At 33.6% G+C, this 20,663-nt stretch overlaps 3 protein-coding genes and 1 pseudogene across 3 annotated transcripts; 2 read left to right on the top strand and 2 right to left on the bottom strand.

The window, feature by feature from the left end:
• Positions 1 to 1,844: 1,844 nt before the first annotated feature.
• LOC118033306 (DNA-directed RNA polymerase V subunit 5A) lies at positions 1,845 to 5,183 on the top strand. Its single transcript, XM_035038239.2, has 4 exons — positions 1,845 to 2,413; positions 2,872 to 3,048; positions 4,309 to 4,422; positions 4,924 to 5,183. Exons 1-4 carry the CDS (start codon positions 2,099 to 2,101, stop codon positions 5,047 to 5,049), a joined length of 732 nt encoding a protein of 243 aa, XP_034894130.1. The 5' UTR covers positions 1,845 to 2,098; the 3' UTR covers positions 5,050 to 5,183.
• A 198-nt stretch (positions 5,184 to 5,381) lies between these two features.
• On the bottom strand, positions 5,382 to 8,120 carry LOC118033312 (uncharacterized; annotated as a pseudogene).
• Positions 8,121 to 8,251: 131 nt separating this feature from the next.
• On the bottom strand, positions 8,252 to 11,003 carry LOC118033258 (uncharacterized). Its single transcript, XM_035038178.2, has 2 exons — positions 10,631 to 11,003; positions 8,252 to 8,597 (listed from the first exon to the last, which is right to left on the bottom strand). The coding sequence occupies exon 1, from the start codon at positions 10,801 to 10,803 to the stop codon at positions 10,657 to 10,659; it is 147 nt and encodes a 48-aa protein (XP_034894069.1). The 5' UTR covers positions 10,804 to 11,003; the 3' UTR covers positions 8,252 to 8,597; positions 10,631 to 10,656.
• A 4,607-nt stretch (positions 11,004 to 15,610) lies between these two features.
• On the top strand, positions 15,611 to 20,393 carry LOC118033259 (cystathionine beta-lyase, chloroplastic). Its single transcript, XM_035038180.2, has 13 exons — positions 15,611 to 15,781; positions 15,882 to 16,050; positions 16,140 to 16,252; positions 16,595 to 16,665; positions 16,800 to 16,891; positions 17,194 to 17,281; positions 17,371 to 17,482; positions 17,856 to 17,952; positions 18,038 to 18,119; positions 18,750 to 18,867; positions 19,016 to 19,123; positions 19,221 to 19,323; positions 19,968 to 20,393. The coding sequence occupies exons 1-13, from the start codon at positions 15,716 to 15,718 to the stop codon at positions 20,141 to 20,143; spliced, it is 1,395 nt and encodes a 464-aa protein (XP_034894071.1). The 5' UTR covers positions 15,611 to 15,715; the 3' UTR covers positions 20,144 to 20,393.
• Positions 20,394 to 20,663: the final 270 nt, after the last annotated feature.

The raw sequence follows: 20,663 nt of genomic DNA, 5'->3' as shown, positions 1-20,663 counted from the left end.
TAGCTACGCTGTCGTTTTCAAAAAGAATCATTCTATCATATATCATGTGATCATCATTAATACACCTGTCTCTGTTGAGGATAAATATTTATTATTGATTGAGATTTTTAGATTTTGATGGGTTAAATTAAAAAATTGCTGGGTTTAGTACCCTGCCATTTCTTCTTCTTCTTTTTTTTAGCATATTTTGCAAGAATTAAAAAAAAAAAAACCATCAAGTGCAATGAAATTTTGTCTAGTCACGAGTCAATTTTGTTGCGTTAATTAAATTTTATTAAATTAATATTTTTTTATTTAATTTAAAATCCAAATTAATTTGTTAAACCTGATTTAATAACTATATAGAATTATTAGGTTATCAAAACTCCATCCAAAGAGAACAAAATATAACCAAAGTCAAAACAAAGCCCAGTAGTATGGGCCTACCAAGAATCCAGGCCCGTTTAACGAAATCACCCTTTCTGCAGTGATGTCACGCGCCATACTAACGCGTGGGATCTCACGAAAAACGAGAACTTCAGACAGCACAGAAGTAAACGATTTTGCGAATGACGAGAACTTACTGTCTTAAACGAGAACTTTAACGTCACTGCTGAATTACCTAACCACCTCACCCGCAGGTTTTTCCCTTGGACAGGAGGCAGATTTCCGGAAGAAGAAAAGAATTCTGGCTGTGACGTAATAACAATCACCGTCCATGTTATTTCTGGGTGAAACAGTAATGGCTGTAACCAGAGAGCACCGGTAGTGGCACTGTAAATTCCAATGAATCCCAATTTAAGGGGAAAGATCCCATATCCACAGCTTTAGTTACCGTTAAAAATTTTAAATTTATTTTTATTTTTAATTAATATTTTTAATCATTTTAATATATTGATATTAAAAAATTAAAATTAAAATTATTTTGATATGTTATCAAATAAATAACATTTTTAAAAATAACCAAATAACATTTTAAAAAATAATCATTATTATATTTTTAAATAAGCTAGTCAATATAAAAAAAAAAAATTTCTTTTCTATTTTATTATTTTTAATTGTATGCATATAATTCTTGTGAAAAGTACGTCTTTTATTAATATTAATTGCATATAGTTAAAAAGATATAGTATATTGATTATTAACTTTATAATTATGATTTTTAGTTTTACAACATGTTTGTTTTTATAAAAAGTAAAATCCTTGTGAAATCATGCTTGATAATATCAATTTCTTATTATATTATCAAATATATAAAATCAATTCATAAGCTTCAAATAAACAAATTATTAGCAACAAAATTATCTGTTTCAATTTATTTTATATGTATCAAGAATATAAATTATAATTTTTTAAAATATAAAAGGTAAGTTTAAAAATTATTAAGCTAGAGGATGATCAAGATAATTTTTTTTCTAAAATAAAAGATGATTTAATATCTGAGCTAAAACTTTAAGAAATAAAGGTTGAATGACAGAATTTTTTATTACAAAGTAAGATTTATTTATATAAAATATTACATTACCAAAAAAATTCATATTGCTTTTACCTTTTTATTATATTTTTAATATTATCATTTTTTTTCTCTAAATTTAATCTGTTTCCTCCAGAGATTTTGGTATTGTTCACTTTTAGCATTTCCTTGAAAGATTTATATATAACTCAATACTAAAAAATATCTCCACCCACGACAAGCAACACACTGCCAATATTTTTCAAAGACATTAGCTCTCTCAATAATTTTTTTTATTTCAAAATTCTAGATAATTTTTTTTTTCTTTATCCATATTTGCTTGAAACTTCATTTTCTGAATTTTATTTGGAGCATTGCTTCTTCTTTTTATATATAATAGCATAAATGATAAATAGGAAATTATTGTATCCCTGTATTATACCCCGTGAGCCATGGCACACATGTCACCAGAAATTGGAGAGATCAGTCTACTGTGAGAATGTTCTCACCATAGAAAGCACAACTCATAGTTCATACAGTTCCCATTTGAAGAAAGTAAACAAATAATCTGACAAATAAAGGCACAGTTACAGACTTCCATTTAGAGAGAGAGAAAATAACAGACACAGTCACGTTCGTTTCAAAGAGAAGAGGTTCTTGGGAGAAATGGAGCAAAATTTACTAACGGAGAGACCGAATGAAGAAGAAGGAGGAGCTCATCAAGAAAAAGAAAATGGGAGTTTTGGAATGGAGTCTCTGGGGAGGTGCTTGAGCAGCTTTGTTGATGAAGGGAGCACAGAGAGCCACAGATACTATCTTTCAAGAAGAACTGTGCTTGAGATGTTAAAAGATAGAGGCTATTCTGTTCCAAGTTCAGAGATTGACATTTCTTTGCAAGATTTTAGAGGCGTTTATGGTCAAAACCCTGATATTGAACTCCTCAAATTTTCTGCCACCCATAAATCAGATCCTTCAAAAAGGGTATGTTGATTCTAGGGTTTGTTGGTTTTTCATTTCTTGTTTGGTTACTGAGAAAATTGTATTGAAAAGGAAGTTTTTATATTTTGGGTTTGCAATGCATTCCCTATTCCCTTATGATTTTTGGATGGGTGTATTGGAATTTGTGTCAGTAGATGAAATCAATCACTGCATGTACATTGATCACCTTTATCTGCACCCAAGTTAACCTAAGATTGCAGTTAATAATCATGCACGTGGTGAAAAACATGATTGAAGCTGATCAGCTCAAGTAGCATGATAATCAAAATGAAACTGAATACAGTTGACTATGGTGGATGGTGAGATAATAACGTTTGTTGCTGTGATAATGTTTTCTGAATTGTGGCTACAAAACTGTGAGATGGAAGTATTATATCAATCACACCATGTTTTTGGTTGAAGGAGTCACTTAATGCCTCTGCTGGTTATTTGAATTGCAGATGCTGGTGATTTTCTGTGGCCTTGGTGTGGTTAAAGTTGGCATGATTCGTCTCATTACGGTTCAGATTACTGACAGAGACAGTTTGACTGGTCTGATATTAGTCTTGCAAAACAACATAACTAACCAAGCTATGAAAGCTCTGGATCTTTTCAAATTCAAGATTGAAATATTCCAGGTATGACTCCTAAGTAATTAATCTTATTTTCATGCTTTACATATCTAGATGTTATTAATAAAGGGCAAAAAAAACCACTGCCTTGTTATGTACCTGCTAATGTAGAATCTTGAGTAGGAACACTAGAGTTTACCCTTCAGCGATTCTGCATGAAGTGGTTGTTTTGATGTATGGAATCTTCATTTTCTCTGTTCCAATCCCAGGGCTCTTAATATTGGACTGGGCAATGGCCCTTATTCTTCTTTATGTATTAAATTCATCATGTCATATATTTATTGTTGTAATGGATGGTGTGAAATAGCATGCAAATCCAGTTTTAGGTTGTCGTTTGAATTTCACATCAAATGTCCTTGTTTGAGTTGTCTTCTTGATGTCATAATGTTAAGTGTCTTTTGGGTTCTTATCCCCATTAACTGTGGCTCATGGGAGTTTTGTGCTTTAGGTGGTACTTCTACAAATTGATTATGGCTGCATTTTCCTTCTTTTTTTTTCTTTTTTTGGTTCAGAGAGGTCAGAATGTTCTTCATTGAGTGCTTCTGGAGGATGTCCACAATGAGAATTAACAGTGGTGGAAACTTTCTTTATTGCATTCTGTTAATTTTCAACTGGATTCATTTCACTTGCTGCCTCCAAGAAAATTTTAATTATGCCCCCTTGGTATATCTTCATAATTACTTCTTGATTGCAAATAAATGACAAGTGATTTATTGAAACTCCATTGCTTTGCGAATCATGGGGCCATGAGCATGTCAAAATTAAATGAATTGTTAGGAAGCAATCATATTTCAAAATTGCATTGACAGAGATGGTTTAATGTTGGAAGTTGTTTTGGAAAAGCATGTTCAGCTGTTTATAAGTTGTTGACAGAGCCATGCAACAATAGAACAAATTAGACTGCACCCTTGTTCAGGTTTAGAACCTAAAATGCAGGAGTTATAGTTGAAAATCAATATTGTACAGAACAAATTCTTAGGTTACTGTATGCCCAAATTTGTTAACTTGTGCACTTTTTATCTTATGGTAATTTAGTGCGCCCTCTTGCTTTACTGCATAGACAGTGCTGAACAATTTCTACATGACTTTTCTCTATATAATTTTGTTTTGGATATTAGACAAAGGGTGAATATTTAGACAGTAACTGTCTATGTTAATGTAGCTTTTGGCAATATATAACTTGTATGCTGATTGCTTTTTGTGTTCCAGTCACGAATTTCTCTAATTATGTTCCTAGTATTTGACGATGGTTTGGTTTATCCTCAGATAACTGACTTGCTTGTTAATATCACAAAGCATATATTAAAGCCAAAGCATCAGGTGCTAAGTGAGCAGGCAAAACAAAGGCTCTTGAAGAAGTACAGTATAGAAGAAAAGCAGGTCAGCTTTGAAACCAAGAAACGCTATAAATGATGTCTCCTGGAATATGTTTCTCGCTTGCTCCCTTGCTATGTTTATGGTTTCTTAAATGGTTAATTACTTTTCTTGATTGATTTGTCTGAATATTGTCTGTCACAAGGATATTAAAAAATAGCTGGGATTATATTAGAATAAGACACAAGCAGGAGGCTCGCCTTGAGAAAATATGATCATCCGAATTTCTATATTACATGCATGGTAATGGTCAATGCATCAATATAATAGATTCTAGCTGTATTCACTTGATTAGTAAATGATATAATTATTCTCCTAAGTATTTTCCCTAGTTGTGCAGTGGTTAATGATTCAAAAGTTGTGTTTTTACTGCACAGTCAAGGCATGACTGTGACTAATTCTCTCAATCTGAGTAATGTCTCATTTCTCATATTATTTATAATTTACTTGACTGGTAGCCTCTACTCTCAATTCTAATATTAATCTTCATTTCCTGTTATTTGACAGCTTCCTCGACTGTTAAAGAAAGATGCAATTTCACGATACTATGGCCTCGAGAGGGGACAGGTGGTGAAGGTCACCTATGATGGTGACATTACCGGGTCACATGTAACTTATCGTTGTGTCTGGTGATGTAATGTGTTGTTCACACTATGTCTTACTGTGGATGTTGTAGAATCTGTTGTATGTTATATGCCTGCTTGTGCTATGAATGCTTTTCAATGACATTTTGTCATTGGTACTGTGTAGCAACCTTATCTTCTCTATGATCTCCTTCTTTCTTTCTGGCTCTTAGAGTGAGGCACAACTTGAACCAGAGAGTTAGAAAGAGTATAACTGGTGGAATGGGGAATATTTTGGGAATTGAAAGCATGTAGTCTGTGATTGGTTTGAAACTCGACCATAGTGGGCAAGTTCATCTCATTAGTTATTTGAAATTGGAAAGTCTCAATAAAAAGGAAAGTGGGATATATCAGATAAGACTAGCATTGGGCTCCATAGATAAATCCTCCACTAGCTACTTAACAATGCTTTTGCCAATTTTATTTCATATGACCACTCTGATGCCAGGGAATTCTTGCTCGCAAGACCAAAATGTTATTCATTAACACACAGTGCACTGTCGGAGAATCAAGAAAAGAGTACCCCATGCACCAAAAACATTACACTATAGAAACCGAGCTTCAATTTTGGTGCATTGACAGCCATCAATTGTGATTCACATTTGCAGTGTTTTATAGTTAGTCAATCAAATGAATATACTGCTATCACATGAATCCTTCTGCCTAGAAATCCTTCATTGTTCATCTTTGACTACATTTTCATGAAGTTTTGGTTATCTGAGTTGATGAAAAATCTTCCTCATCTACAAAATCGTTATTCGGTACATGCTCTACCTTCTTCATTTCTGCATGAATATCATGGACTAAAGAATAAATAAGATTAGATTGATAATGAGACTTGTCACGAGCTAAAAACACATGAACCCTGTTTCCAACTTCAATCCAACTGCAACCAGGTTGCTTCTTCAATCCCTTTTCTTTCATTTTCAACCTCACTCTCGAGGCTTCTCTCCATTTCCTACCAGAAGCATATATGTTAGACAACAACAAATAGGTTCCTGCATTCTCGGGATCCTCCTTTTCGAGCTCTTTTGCAGCCAGGTGCCCTATTTCCAGATCCCCATGGGCATTACATCCAGCAAGTAGACCGCCCCAAATAGAGGATGATGCCTTGGTCCCTAGCTGCTTAATAAAATCATAAGCCTCCTTGAGCCTCCCTGCTCGGCCACATAAATCCACCAAACATGCATGATGATCCTCTCTTAATTGTATGGAATTGTCTCTCCTAAGCTCGTCAAAGTAGTTTAGTCCCTTATCCACCAAACCAGCATGGCTGCAAGCACTGAGCAATTCCACATAGCTAACATCGTTAGGCTTAAACCCTAAACCCTGCATGTCCTCGAACAATTCAATTGCCTCCATCCCACATCCATGATGTGCATAGGCTGCAATCATACCATTCCACAAAACCAAATCCCTCTGGCCTATCACTACGTCATCAAATATTTTCCTTGCAATACTCAACTCCCCGCATTTCGAGTACATATTCAAGAGTGCAGATGCGACATATGTCCTATCCTGATAAACACTTTTACTGATCAACAAATGAACTTGCTGCCCTTCACCAAGACCAGCCAAGTCACTGCAAGCTCCCAAAACATTAACAAAGGTCCCCTCATTAGGCTTGGCTCCACCGTCCTTTATCATTTCCACAAAGACCTTCAATGCTGATTCACTCTCTCCCTCTTGAACATACCCAGTTATCATGGTAGTCCAGGAAATAACATTCTTTTCAGGCATCTCATTGAACACCTTCCTTGCCCTTGCTAGCTCTCCATTCTGAATAAAACCTGTGATCATTGTATTCCACGAGGATAAATTCCTTTCAGGCATCCTCTCAAACAAATCAAAAGCCTCATGCAGCCTCATATTCTTGGCATAACCAGTAACCATCGCATTCCATGACACAACATTCCTCTCTGGCATCCTATCAAAAAACTTTCTAGCCTCGTCAACTCTCCCAGACCTCGCCAACCCCATAACCATCGTAGTCCACGAAATCACATCTCTTTTAGGCATTTCATCAAACCTCCTCCTAGCCTCCTCCACCCTTCCACATTGAACCAACGCAGCAATCACTGCATTCCAAGAAACCACATTTCTCTCATGCATCCTCTCAAACACCTCAATAGCCTTATCTACCTCCCTATTTTTTCCATACCCATCAATCATTGTATTCCAAGAAACAACATTCTTCACTGGCATCACCTCAAACAACCTCTCAGCTTCCTCAATCCTCTTCAACCTCACATACCCACTTAACATTGCAGTCCAAGTGACCACATCTTTAATTGCATCAACCCTATCAAACAACCTCCTTGCTTCCACAATCAATCCACATTTTATATACCCAGAAATAACTGCTGTCCATGTCACCACATCTCGTTCATGCATTTTGTCAAACACTTGACGTGCGTCATTGATATTCCCTTCTCTAGTTAACCTAGTGATTAGCCAATTGGAACGTGCTATGTCAGAATTGCGAATGCAATCTCTATTAGGAACTGAAATTTTGCTTGAATGATAGAGGTTACATAGAATTAAGGGTACTTTATTAGTTTTTCTTGAATAGGACAAAGTGTTTGATATTTTAAACACTAATTGCATTTCAGAACACAGCAATCGACAAGCACCCAAGTCTTTGTTTATTTATCAGAGACAAAAGGAAGCTTATCCTGCTTAAGAAACTCACAGGCCGGCAGAACCTGAAATCTGACCAACCTGGTTTAAAGTAAAAAACTGGTCAAAACCTAATTCTTAACATGTTTACTTTTTTGTATTATTTAGGTAAAACTCAGTCAAATAGCTAGATCGTAACCCATTAATTTTATTTTTTTTCAGAAAAAATTAATATCAAAATAATAATATTTTAATTTTTCATAAAAAAAATATCGTTTAAGATTAACCCTTTAGACCGCAACTCGACCTTGTCCTGAATTAATACTCTTAAAACTTTGTTCAAAATAACGCTCTACTGGTTTTTGAAGTTTTGTTAAGATTTGAATATAAGAAAATTTTGAGATTTTTTATTGTTTCTAAGAGATGTATGGAATTTTAATGGCTTAATTCATTAATTTAATTGTGTATTTGCTAAAATCTTTTAATTTTATCTTTATGTTAATAATAATTTTTTACTCAGATATTATATGATACGCGAATTTTGTCGAAATCATATTATACATAATGTTTGTTTCATTTTCCATTTAATAATATTTGATGCGAGAAAAATAATTAAAATTAATAGGTCTCACAATCATTTACAATAGCGTGACAGGCAGAAACAGCAGCCAAGATATTTCATATCTCTACTAAATCACACCCCTCTTGCAGTGCCAACACAGACAAACCAAATCGAACGTGCCTTTCATCGGTATATTTAGAGTTGCCGCCGATCTATATACAATTCATGATGGCTGGCGTTCAACCATCAGTGCAATGGAAAAAACAATTGAAACGTTCATCTTTGAAATCTCACACCTTGCAAACATTCATAGCACAATTGCAGAGGATTGAGAGCTCCAAATTCTGCAGAATAGTCTCCTCTTCTGTAGATATGATCTGCAAAAGTCGGTTTAAATGAGAGTTACAATTCCAATGTGTTGGAACTAAAATTCCAACCATCTTTGAAGAACCAAAATCTTAAGCTAAGCTGTTAAGTGAGATCCTGCCTGGCTGTAAAGATTCTGATATCAATATCATGTTAAAAACCATTTCAAGTATAAAAAGGATACAGGCTCAACATACATACGACCATGAATTCAAGCACATGAACACCTAACACTTTATTTACCCAATTTGACAAGGAAATGAATTCAACTTCTGTAACTGGCACTGGATAAACTGAACTTCATCACAATTATTTAACATGCCCAAATCAGTCTGCTGCAAGTGCCCCACGTACCAAACAATCTTTCTCATTTGTTAAGATTCCCATAAAAAGACAAGGCCATAAGTTGCAAAGATAGTTGAAATAAAGCTATAATTGGATTGTGAGGATCATAAAAAAAAACGTTGGGTGGGGGAGTAAACAAACCACAGAGACCAAAATGGAACACAAGTGACTGCCCCAGAGCAGAGGTCCTCTCCCAAAACCTGAGGCATTGGAACAACCTCATAGACCCACCTCTGAGCCCGTGCAGTTAAGAAACCTAGCTTCATTCATATGCCTCACTAGCAATCCATTAGGAAAGGGTAATGGTCCACCACTATCAAGAAATTATCTAGTGAACTAGGACTGAAATTCCCCAAACTTTGCAATAATGAAAGCAGCAATTGAGCTTTTTTCTCTCTTTTTGTTGATGAATGAGAAATTCATATATTGAAATTCACTAACTAGGATGCCGAGCAGAGAAAATAGCCTTCAAATGTCAGACATGAATATCATACCAATCAAAGATTAATTGAGCTCCATACTAAATCCATATCTGCATTGTCTCACCCAAAAATTTAAGATGTTGGGTGAAACCTGAAAATATTATTTATATTATTCTTTAACATGTTAAAGAGCTTGAAACTTATAGAGTCTCACAATACCTTGTGTTATTAATTAATTTTAAATAGAAAAAGGAATGAGAATGGTAAGATTAGAACTTGTAATCTTTTGGTTAGTAAAGCTCTAATAACATATTAAAAAATATTTTTAATCCAAAATCTTAAACTATTAGATGAGATCTCAAGATATGCAAGACAAGCCAACACCATGATTTTAGTGAAAACTTCTCGACTGCTAGTACCACCACCATGGTATCTAAAACCCATAAATTAAGATGTCCAGGACAGACACAGGCTGCCAAACTTTGAAGTTCATGCACGGGTATATAAAAAGAGATGCACTGGCTTTGTATAACCAGATGAGGTGTCAGATAAGACTCCGTCAGCTTCCGGTGATAATGAAAAAGACATTGTGGGATGAAAAAGTAAACTCCTCAAAACCTTGACAGAGAAACCTGGTGATAATATAATCATGAATAAACCGCCTTTGTACCGCTGGCTCTCCCCCCAGAAAAAAATGAGGTCAAGGAAAAAACTAATTACCGTTGAAATTACAACTTCATTCTAGTTTTACATTTCTGTAAAGGTCAGCTCTTTCCCATGATGTTACATTCAAAGGACGCTCTACAACAAGCAATACTGGCAACTACATAAACTATGAAAGTAGTCTCCTTTCTTAATCCTAATCACACATATTTCCTAGAAATTTCAAAAGACACAGACACAAACATTAGACAGAAAGCTCAGCCATGCCACCGACAAAATGAAGACATCATGCATCCAACTGCTATTTATCAGCAGAAGCTGGGAACTAAAGAAGAAAAACATATGCCTTTCAAGACTAAATTACAAAAAAACAGTTTATTTTGATATTAAATCCCAGCAGTTAAGCAGCTGTGGTAGAATTTAACAAGCACCAGAAGACATCAGATTGATTCAATAATTGGGGCCAAGGAATCAAACTGAATCCAATAAAGAAAAAGAAGGATATGTGGGAAGATCAATAAAGAAGCAGCAATTTCCAGATTGAATTAGATAAGAGAAAAGGTTTGCAGACACACACAAGATAAGGCAATAAATATGGGAAAAGAGAGAGTTACCTTTTTTTTTTTTTTAAGGAAAAGGATCAGCCAACATGGAAAGGACCAATATCTCCAGTTCTAAGAGAGCTGGCAAGCTCATCAGCAACAGTCAAGCAAGAAGAAACCCATCCAATAAGTGCCACCCACACCATATTTGCCATCCATAAGGCCATGCCCCATGGCATTGCCATTTTCCCTCTCTCTGTTTCTCTTTCCCTTTCTTGCTTTCTATGCTTTTCTCTCCCTTTTAAGACAACAAGTGCACAGTTGTTTTTGAGCTTTTAAGGGATAAAAGATAACCCCATCTCAGGATCAACCCTTTTACACAAAGTTTTTAATTACAGAAGGTGAAGTCAGAAATGGAAAGACTTGTTAGGTTTTTTTATTTATTATTTTCCTGTTCATAGTGTTGATCTTAAAAACCTGAAATTTATAGCTTGATTAAGTATATTTGATTTTATATTTTAAAAAAATTAATATTTTTATATTTTTAAATTATTTTAATGTGTTGATGTTAAAATAATTTTTTTAAATTTTTTAAAATATATTTAAAAAAATACTTTAAAAAATAATAATTACCATAATATTAAATAAACCCTAAATATTTAATTAAATTGAATAAAATAAAACTTGATTAAATCAGTTATATTTTTAATAATTTGATTTACCAGTTAAAATTTAATTAAAAATTGAAACCAATAAAAAAACACAATACATTATCGATTGGTTAAAAATGATTAACCCAAAGTTGATATAGTAACCCACACATTAATCCAATAATACGGTGACCCGTACCTTTCTAATTAAATCTCTATTTGACAACTATATTTGTAAGTTTTTCCCCTTTCGTTTTTAATTAAATGATAGGAATGATTGCGGACTGGACTGACTTGTATATCAATTAAAATTAAATATGTTATTAAAATGATTTCAAAGATATACTCATTACATTACATAAAAGAAATACTAAATGCGTACTTCAATAGTTTTTTGAAATTGGAATCTTGTAAGTTAAGTTGAGTTTTTCTTTAAAAAAAAAAAAAAAAAACATTATGGCAAAAAAAACAGTATAGTTAAAAATTTATTTAAAAAATAATATGATTTGAAAAGGTGCAAGTTTCATCTATGATTTTAAAGTCATAGATGTTTTCTTTAAAAATATATATATAGTTGAGATAATTTTATTAAATTTTTTAGAAGATAAATTTTAAATTTAATAAATAATTAAATATTATCTCTATTTTTTATTTCTCCAATTAAATTTTTAATTCTATTGTTTTCTAAAACACATTTCCTCCTATGCTACTTAAAAAGAAAACCTCAGCTAAGTTGGGACATTTTAGACAAAACTTGGTGTGCATTTTTCTTTTAAAAAAAATAGTGTGGATGAATTTAATATATATATATATATATATATATAAACAATAAATAATTGAAAAAATACAAGGAAGGGGAGCAATAATTGATCTTTTGTGGTTTGGTTTATTTGTCTGTGGATTGAAACTCATGTTAATTAATGCACTAATTTTATTGGATTTGATAGTTTGTTTTGTATTGTGATGTAAAATGTTTTTTAAAAATATTTTTTTTAATATTAACATATTAAAATCATTAAAAAATAGTAAAAAATATCCTATTTTTTCCAAACAAATATAATTTTAAAAAGTATTAAAAAATGAAAGCTCATGTAATCTTTTATATATATATATATATAATATATATATAAAGAGAGAGGAAAAGCCATCGTTATCAATCAATCATCAATGCCAAACACATCAAATTGGGTTAGGTTTATATTTAGTCCACTCATCCTTCTTTAAAAAACAAATGTTTCATATCTCAGATTTACATACTGACATCTAGTCAATTAGAAATTTATATATTAAGAAATAGAAAATTCATAAAGATATAAACATTTCCCTCGCCTTGCCTTATAATTGGATTATCGTTGATGGGGAGCCAAAGCATGAGAGTTAACTTGATGTTTTTTTTTTTCTTTTTCTTTTTTTTAAAAAAAACAATTTATTTTTATATTTTTTAAAAAAGTTAACAGGATTTTAATAGGTTTTTTTTTAATTTAAATTAGTATAAACCTCAAATTAGCTAGGTATCAAATCAATATGTTAGGTCAATCTAGCATTTATAACTATGCAATGATTAAAAAAAAAACTATCCACCCATCGTATAAGATAAAAGTAAAGTATTTTTTCCAACAAGGTTGGATTGGATGGGTCAAATTATCCTCCATCCAACCACCTCTATTTCTTTCTATTCTTCTTTTTTTTATAAAAAATTATTTTTAGACTAGTTTCTACATTAATCTATATTAAATACCTTCTTCAAACAACTTTAAAAATTAGGTATTCTTGATAAAGATAAAAAATATTAAAATAATAATATTTTTTTATTATCTAAATTCTTTAACAACAAGTCTATTTTTATATTTGTCAACAGTATTATTAACTTTTTTTTTTTTTATATAAAAATCTACTTATGATTTTATGTCTAATGGTTTACTTCCATAATTAGGATCCATTAATTTTCATTTATGATTATTTATAATAAATTCTATACTATTGACCATCTAATTCCATTAGGAAGCTACATAACAAGATATTGCCTCAAAGAATTTTTGAGGCAGTATGTTAAAAAATTTGTAACAAATATCTTGGTTATTTTTAATCCTTTATTCTTTCTACACTCAACTTTATTATTTTTTTATTGATAATTATTATATGAAATAGCTTTAAATGAGTGATTTTCTTGTAATTATTTAAATAGAAACATGTCTTTAAAAAAATATAGCATTCTTGATTCTATGATAGTATTAAGATGAATGCTATTACTATTTAATTTGTATATAAAAAAATTGATATACATTATTATTATTATAAGCATACATAATGAATTTATAATTCACAGTTCTAGATTTTATCTAGTTCTTTTTAGGATTAGATATTACTATCTTTTCAAGACATCCCCATACTATGAGATATTTATAGGGAAATTTTCTATTTTTTCACAATTCATATGGTGTCCTTTTTAGTTTAATGTGTGATAATTTGTTATATATATAATTGACAGTTAGAATTGTTTTTTTCTATAAGTTTTAAGATGTTCTTAAATTTATCAATATGATATTTATCATTTCTTTTAAAGTTTAGTTTTTATGTTTTGTAATGTTATTTTATTAAGGAGAATAACACGTAGTAGTAGTTTGATGGATAATGCCATTTTAAAAACAAAATTTACAGAATAGTATTTTGTATTATTCACTTGCATAATTTCTTGTTACCTTTCGAAAAAAGTTACAGCTTCGTTGAATATAAAAGTCAAGGGATAATTCTTGCATCTCCAAAGGGTTACATTTCTTCCTCTTCGAAAGGATCTCTTTCGGGATAGTCACCGACCTGAAATCATATGGAAGGCTTCAAATCCATGAACAAAACGAGCGGTTTGTACAGAGCATAGTTCTGTACAAACCTTCACTTTGTCTGGCCTCTTCATAGCACCGTGAAGTGGAGGACAGTCAACGCAGCGTCTTCCTTTTGCCCTGAAAAAATGATCAAGGAAGAAATAAATAATTGGACGCGGGGCGGAATGATCTTTGAGATAAATCTTAAAGGCCTGTAAGCAGAGCACAATACCAACAATATAAACCAGGATACCAAAGTTGAAGACTGCTTGCTTTGGTGAAAATTGTTAAGGATTCCAGCAGCAATCACCCGGACAACAATCATGGTATGTTCATCAGATGTCAATCCGACAACTTTGAGATATTCAGCGATTGATCGATCTCCTCGTTGAACAAGAGTCAAAGACTCCTCGAGTTGGATGATTCTTGTGCGAGAATGATTTGCACATAAGTGAGAGAGTCTAGACAAAAGCCCTCTGACACTCACTGGTCTGCAGTCAAGAGACTACTTCGCTATCTCAAAGAGACTCTCTGTTATGGCTTACATCTTCGACGTGCTTCGTCAATGGTTGTTACTGGATATTCTGATACTGATTGGACTGGCAATATGGATGACAGAACCTCCACCAGTGCTTAAATGGTCTTTTTAGGGTCTAACCCATTATCCTGGAGCACAAGAAAGCAATGTGCTGTTGCTTGTTCTTCAACTGAAACAGAGTACCCGTGCATTAGTTGCCACAACTTTTGAAATTGGGCAGCTATCTTCTCTTTCTAGGGAACTTTCACCTCTAATTTTATGTGATAACAATGGAGCAACTCAGTTGAGTCTCAATCTAGCATATCATTCTCGTATGAAACATGGTACCATTGACTTATATTTTGTTCGTGAACATGTTGCAAAAGGGCTACTGAATGTTCATCATCAGTTGGCTGATTTCATGGCAAAAGCTCACCCTCGCTCTCGTTTTGAAGCACTTCGATTCAAGATTGGCATCAATGATGGCGAGTCAATCTTGTATAAGCTTGTAATTTAAGCCTTTCCATATACAAATAAACTTCGAAGGAAACTTAATGATATTTTATTTTGTTTGTATTTAAGCTCGTGCACTGACGACGCGTGCAATATTTTTTATGTTGTCATGCAATCTTTTATATTAATATTAGAAATATCTCAGCAAACTCTTTATGATGATGGGAAAATATCACAATATAATGATAATGAATATTCAATAAGATTTGTTTTTTTTTTTTTTTGAGTATGATATTGACAATTAATTTGTTCAAGTTATTTATTGTAAATTTTTTTATTTGCTTTATTTATTGTGGGATTTTTTTTATTATATTATTAAATTAATTAAGTTTATTAAATCTAAAAAGTTAATAAGATTTTTTTTCTTCTTAAAAAAAACTTAATTGGCCTGAACATTCTTCTTTTATATTAAAAAGAATTTACCCGGGCCATGACATTACCCAACTTATAAATTATATCTTGTAGGTATTTTTTTTTTAATTATTATTACTGTGATCTGATGGCTGTTTTATTTTGCCCGTATCCGCCAAACAGGGTCTAGCACTATTCTTGAGACCCCTCTTTCCTCTATATAAATGTTCCTATTTTAACTCCGTTCAGTGGCGCCAGTGTTTGTCCTCCTCAAAACCAGTCCAAAACCCTAAATTTCAGTGTTATAATGACATCTTCGCTCTCTCTCAAACCCTGTTTCAGCTCTCTCTATACTGAAGTAAAAAACAACCGGGTGAGAAAGATTTTTTTTTCCTTTTTTGTGCGTGTGTGTGTTTTGTTTATGGACTCAATGAGCTAGTGATTCTTATTTTTTGGGTGTAATGATTTCGCAGGGTTTTGGAAGTGGGTTTTTGCCGACAAGTTTTTGGGTTAAAAAGGACTGCAGTTTAAGGGGGGAGAATTTGATTATAGTAAAGAAATTTGAAGTGAATTGCTTGAAAGATAAAGATATGGATGTGAGAACTTCAGCTTTGGTTGATGGTGTAGGAGAGTGTTTAAATGGTATGTGTTTGTTTTGTTTTTGTTGTTATTTGAATTTATGAGCTTATTGTGTTTGCAGTTTTTAATGTAAAGTTTGCATCTTTTTACAGAAATTGAGATTAAGGAACCTAGTGTTTCGACAATATTGATGAATTTTGAGAACAAGTTCGATCCTTATGGTGCAATGAGTACACCACTTTACCAAACAGCTACATTTAAGCAGGTATTGTTGAAAGGGAAGCAACTTTATGTGTTGTGTGTTACAGATGATGAGGGAGGTGAAAAGTGTATGTGTAATGCTGGTGAAGTTTTGATGTATTTGTCATGTCATGTTCATAACGAAATTGGGGCAAGAAAGTAACAAGTTTGGATTGCGAGTGATGAGAATAGGAATAGAGAGTCATGGACATTAGTCTAAGAAGCTTGTGGAAGTTGATATGCTTTTGACATGGACTTAGTTCCCTTTTTAATGTGCTATTTCCTTATTCGTATGGCATAACACTTGCTTAGCATCATTCCATTTTGGGGGCTTTAATGAGTTTTTTTTTTATGCCTTGTATTGCAGTCATCAGCGACAGAGAATGGTCAATATGATTATACTAGAAGTGGAAATCCTACTAGGGATGCCTTAGAAAGGTATTTTTGTTTGTTTGTTGGTGTGTATAATGCTGATGAAGCAGTTTTCACAAGTATTAGAAGGATAGCCTTGGTCGTTTCTCCTTGCAACTTCTTCCTTCTAAGCTTATTTCTGTTTTTATTCTTTTTTTTAGCCTCCTGGCGAAGCTAGATAAAGGAGATCGGGCATTATGCTTCACAAGTGGAATGGCTGCTTTGGCTGCTGTCACTCATCTTGTTGGAACAGGTGCTTTTCACTCTTTTTTTGTCTCTTGTTTGCACCCACAATCTGTTTTTTTAATCTACCATACCACATTATTAGCTATGTCTCAAAATATCCCCAGTCCATTATGGTCCGGAGATTGTAATAGGCTTTAAACATTTGGCAACTGTAATTACATAGGTTTGAGGTTATGAGTTCCATACTCTGCACATGTTTGTGCAAATTGTCTTTGTAGAACGTCTATTCTGTTCTTAATATGGCCAGAAATAGTTAATCTTGAATTTGTGTGGAATATTTCATGTTAACTTTGTTCAATGCCATCTTAGGCCAGGAAATTGTTGCTGGAGATGACATTTATGGTGGTTCTGACCGATTGTTGTCACAAGTAACTCCGAAGGCTGGAATTGTGGTTAAGTTAGTCTGGTTTCTTTCTTTTTTCTTTTTGTATACCATGATCCTGTTGTAACTGAAAATATGAGATACTTATGCTTAGCAATGGGCAGACGGGTAAATACAAGTGATCTACAAGAAGTTGCATCTGCAATTGGTCCCCAAACAAAGCTCATGTGGCTAGAGAGCCCAACTAACCCTCGTCAACAAATTTCTGATATTCGTGTAAGAGTCACATTTTTTCAAAGTTAGGAAATTTGTTTGTTATTAAGCATTCAGGTTTATTGTTATTGTGGTAGAATATCCTAATTTGACCGTTTGGAAGTTAGGCTATACAGAAGTGTTTGCTATTGATTTTTTATATTATGTATATGTGAATAAATGCATTCTGGTTATCCTGCTTGATACTGTGCAAAAAAAAAGTTATGGTTGGTTTACAAAAATGGCTGACCAATAGTAACCCGTGATGCGGGGATATATTGTTCATAACTATTCTCCCTGTCTTTTTGGTTGTCTGTTCTGAATAGCCATCAATTGTTCTTGTATTTTTATTGTTTATTTTTATTTACAATGGTTTGCCAATCTGTCAAGGTTTCAGAAAATTGCAGAGATGGCTCATGCACATGGTGCTCTTGTCTTGGTAGATAATAGTATTTTGTCTCCTGTATTATCACAACCGCTGGAACTTGGAGCAGGTAAGGCCAATGCATTGTGGTTGTAACAATTAGGATCTGCAGTTCTGCCTAGTGCTTAGTTTTGAATTATTCACGTTGCTTGCAGACATTGTGATGCACTCAGTGACTAAATTTATAGCTGGACATAGTGATGTCATGGCAGGTGTGCTTGTGGTAAAAGGGGAAAGGTTACGGCTCTAACTTAAGTATTTCTTAGTGCATTTGTAAGGGATGTCTTTTGTTTCCTTTGCTATCTTTAAGTTTAGAAAGTTTGCTCTCTTCAGAGCTCTTATCTGTCTTTTCAATCAGGGTTAGAAACTGCTTGAGTATAAAGAAACCCATTGGCTAAATACAGTTCTACCGCATTATGTGTATTGTTTGGTGTATTTCACTTGCCTTTTTATAGCCATTTGTGATATAGAGTTGAAGTGCCGTATCACTTGTGGTCTTGTGTTTCTTTGTTAACATTGATCTTGTGACTGGAGAAAACCTGTTTGCATACCGTATTTTTAATGCCTAGCAATTTATTGTGTTTGCAAACAGTTTTTTCTGTCAAGCTGAAGGAGTTCCATATGATGAAGTTGTTGTTTTCTTTTTCCCTTGAGAGGATATAGTTGCTGTATTCTAAATTCTGTATTGGAACTGTTCTGCATGACACACACATGCTCATGCTTTAAGTTGGCAAACTTAGTATAAATACTTGAGGTCATTATTCTCCCTTAGCCAGTATAAATATCTGCAGTGACTACCTATGTAGACTTCATTTCTTTTAAACATTTATAATTTATTTATTTCTGAAGTCTTTCCTGCATTACCAGCTTGGCAAGAGATCTGTATTTCCTCCAAAATGCAGAAGGCTCTGGGTTAGCACCATTTGACTGTTGGATTTGCTTACGAGGCATCAAAACCATGGCCTTACGAGTTGAGAAACAGCAGGTGCTAATTTGAATTCACTCATATTTATTGTATATTGTACAATCCGATGGGTGGAAAAGCTGAGGTCAAACTTGACCAAATAGTTTCTTGTGAATATTCTGATGATATCTGCAACAACCCACTTAGTAGGATCTTTGCCTTTTGGCAGGAGAATGCACAGAAAATTGCTGAGTTCCTTGCATCACATCCGCGGGTGAAGAAAGTAAATTATGCAGGTCTTCCTGGTCATCCTGGACGTGATTTGCACTATTCTCAGGTGTGCCTGATGTTAGACTTAGCTTCGATACTAACCTCGTTCTTGCAGCATGAAACCTTTTATATAAGAAAGCCCTTTTTTTAAAAATCTCTTGCAGGCAAAGGGTGCAGGATCAGTGCTTAGCTTTCTCACCGGATCACTGGCTCTCTCGAAGCACGTTGTTGAGGCTACCAAGTATTTCAGCATAACTGTCAGTTTTGGTAAACATTCTTCCTACTCAAAGTTTTTCATGACTTGAAAATATTTTTGGGGGTAATTTAAAATCCAATTGATAAAACCCCTGAGATATCTGCATGGTGAAAGATGATGTTGAAGATACAGATCACTATTGTCTTTGCATGTTAGAATTTGAATGCATGTCCAATAAATATGCAACCAGAGATAATGAAGCTTGAAAAAAAAAAAAAAAACCACCAGAGGGATTTTGGAAACGGATTGTTCCTCATGTGTATTGGAAATCTTAGGTCATTGGAGTGGTAGTTTTATGTTATGGTTTCCACACCTCATAAGACAGATTCAGCTGATATTTGATATCACCATAACCTATGCATCTCATATTTCTTAAAAGCTAAGGTTGTGAATCTTGAAAGTTCCACGAGAGGGCATTCATTTGCTCCAATATATGCTTGCAGCAAGAGGCTTGCATATTTAATGTTTGCCTCGTGTTGCGTAGCCTCCAATTTTAAAATCCAATCTGTTAACAGTACATAGATGTGGATTGTCATGTTGCAAATCCTGTCTGATAAAATTGAAATGTGATCGTTGTGAATGTTTTGAGAACTGATGTTTTTTAGCTCACACTTGGTTGCAAGCTGCTTCCTTACTATGTAATTGTCTATTGTAGGGAGTGTAAAATCCCTTATAAGCATGCCCTGCTTCATGTCCCATGCAAGTATACCAGCTGCAGTACGAGAAGCCAGAGGTCTCACTGAAGATCTTATTCGTATCTCAGTGGGGATAGAGGATGTCAATGATCTGATTGCTGATTTAGACCATGCATTAAGAACTGGACCATTATAAATGTTTGAGCGTCTCCAAATTTAACCCCAAATTGCACGCCAGCCTCCCCCCTGCCTTTTTACCCGTAACAGGCAAATAATGCACAGTTACTTGAATTATGTTGAAACTTTATAGCATAAGTATTTGTTACCTGGGGTGTTGATATATTGGATGGTGTTGTGTTGTTCGTGTTACAATTCCACTGTATGCATTCAAAACAATAAAAGTTGGTAGAGCAGCTTTCCAGCTGCTGCTTGTGTGATTTGTTCTATCCAATTCTATCCATGGTATATGCAATTAACTCAAATAGAAACAGATCAAAACTACAAGATGGTGTTTGTTTTGCTCAATAACAAAGGGCGAGGCAATTAGCATCTTGCTCTAAGACTGACCTTGAAGATTAACCCCACCATGTTCATTTTTTGAAATGCACCTTTCTTGGGGATGCATTATAGCAGCCAGTAAAAGATTTTGAGGCTTGAATGAGTGAAACGTTTAAAGATGCATGTCGGTGAGCGAGGCCAGCAAGCATTGATGATTT

Source organism: Populus alba, chromosome 16 (assembly GCF_005239225.2).
Source record: "Populus alba chromosome 16, ASM523922v2, whole genome shotgun sequence".
NCBI classification, from domain to species: Eukaryota; Viridiplantae; Streptophyta; class Magnoliopsida; order Malpighiales; family Salicaceae; genus Populus; species Populus alba.
The sequence above is the reverse complement of the archived record's forward strand: the minus strand, read 5'-3'. Positions and strand labels throughout refer to the sequence as shown.

What these genes read in the sequence shown, in the direction of transcription:
- LOC118033306 (XM_035038239.2), top strand. Translation starts at nt 2,099, where the DNA reads ATGGAGCAAAATTTACTAACGGAGAGACCGAATGAAGAAGAAGGAGGA. An exon ending in TCAAGATTGAAATATTCCAG is followed by an intron (nt 3,049 to 4,308) that starts GTATGACTCCTA and finishes GTTTATCCTCAG; the next exon opens with ATAACTGACTTGCTTGTTAA. An exon ending in ACAGTATAGAAGAAAAGCAG is followed by an intron (nt 4,423 to 4,923) that starts GTCAGCTTTGAA and finishes GTTATTTGACAG; the next exon opens with CTTCCTCGACTGTTAAAGAA.
- LOC118033258 (XM_035038178.2), bottom strand. Translation starts at nt 10,803, where the DNA reads ATGGCAATGCCATGGGGCATGGCCTTATGGATGGCAAATATGGTGTGG.
- LOC118033259 (XM_035038180.2), top strand. Translation starts at nt 15,716, where the DNA reads ATGACATCTTCGCTCTCTCTCAAACCCTGTTTCAGCTCTCTCTATACT. An exon ending in TGTAGGAGAGTGTTTAAATG is followed by an intron (nt 16,051 to 16,139) that starts GTATGTGTTTGT and finishes ATCTTTTTACAG; the next exon opens with AAATTGAGATTAAGGAACCT. An exon ending in AAACAGCTACATTTAAGCAG is followed by an intron (nt 16,253 to 16,594) that starts GTATTGTTGAAA and finishes CTTGTATTGCAG; the next exon opens with TCATCAGCGACAGAGAATGG.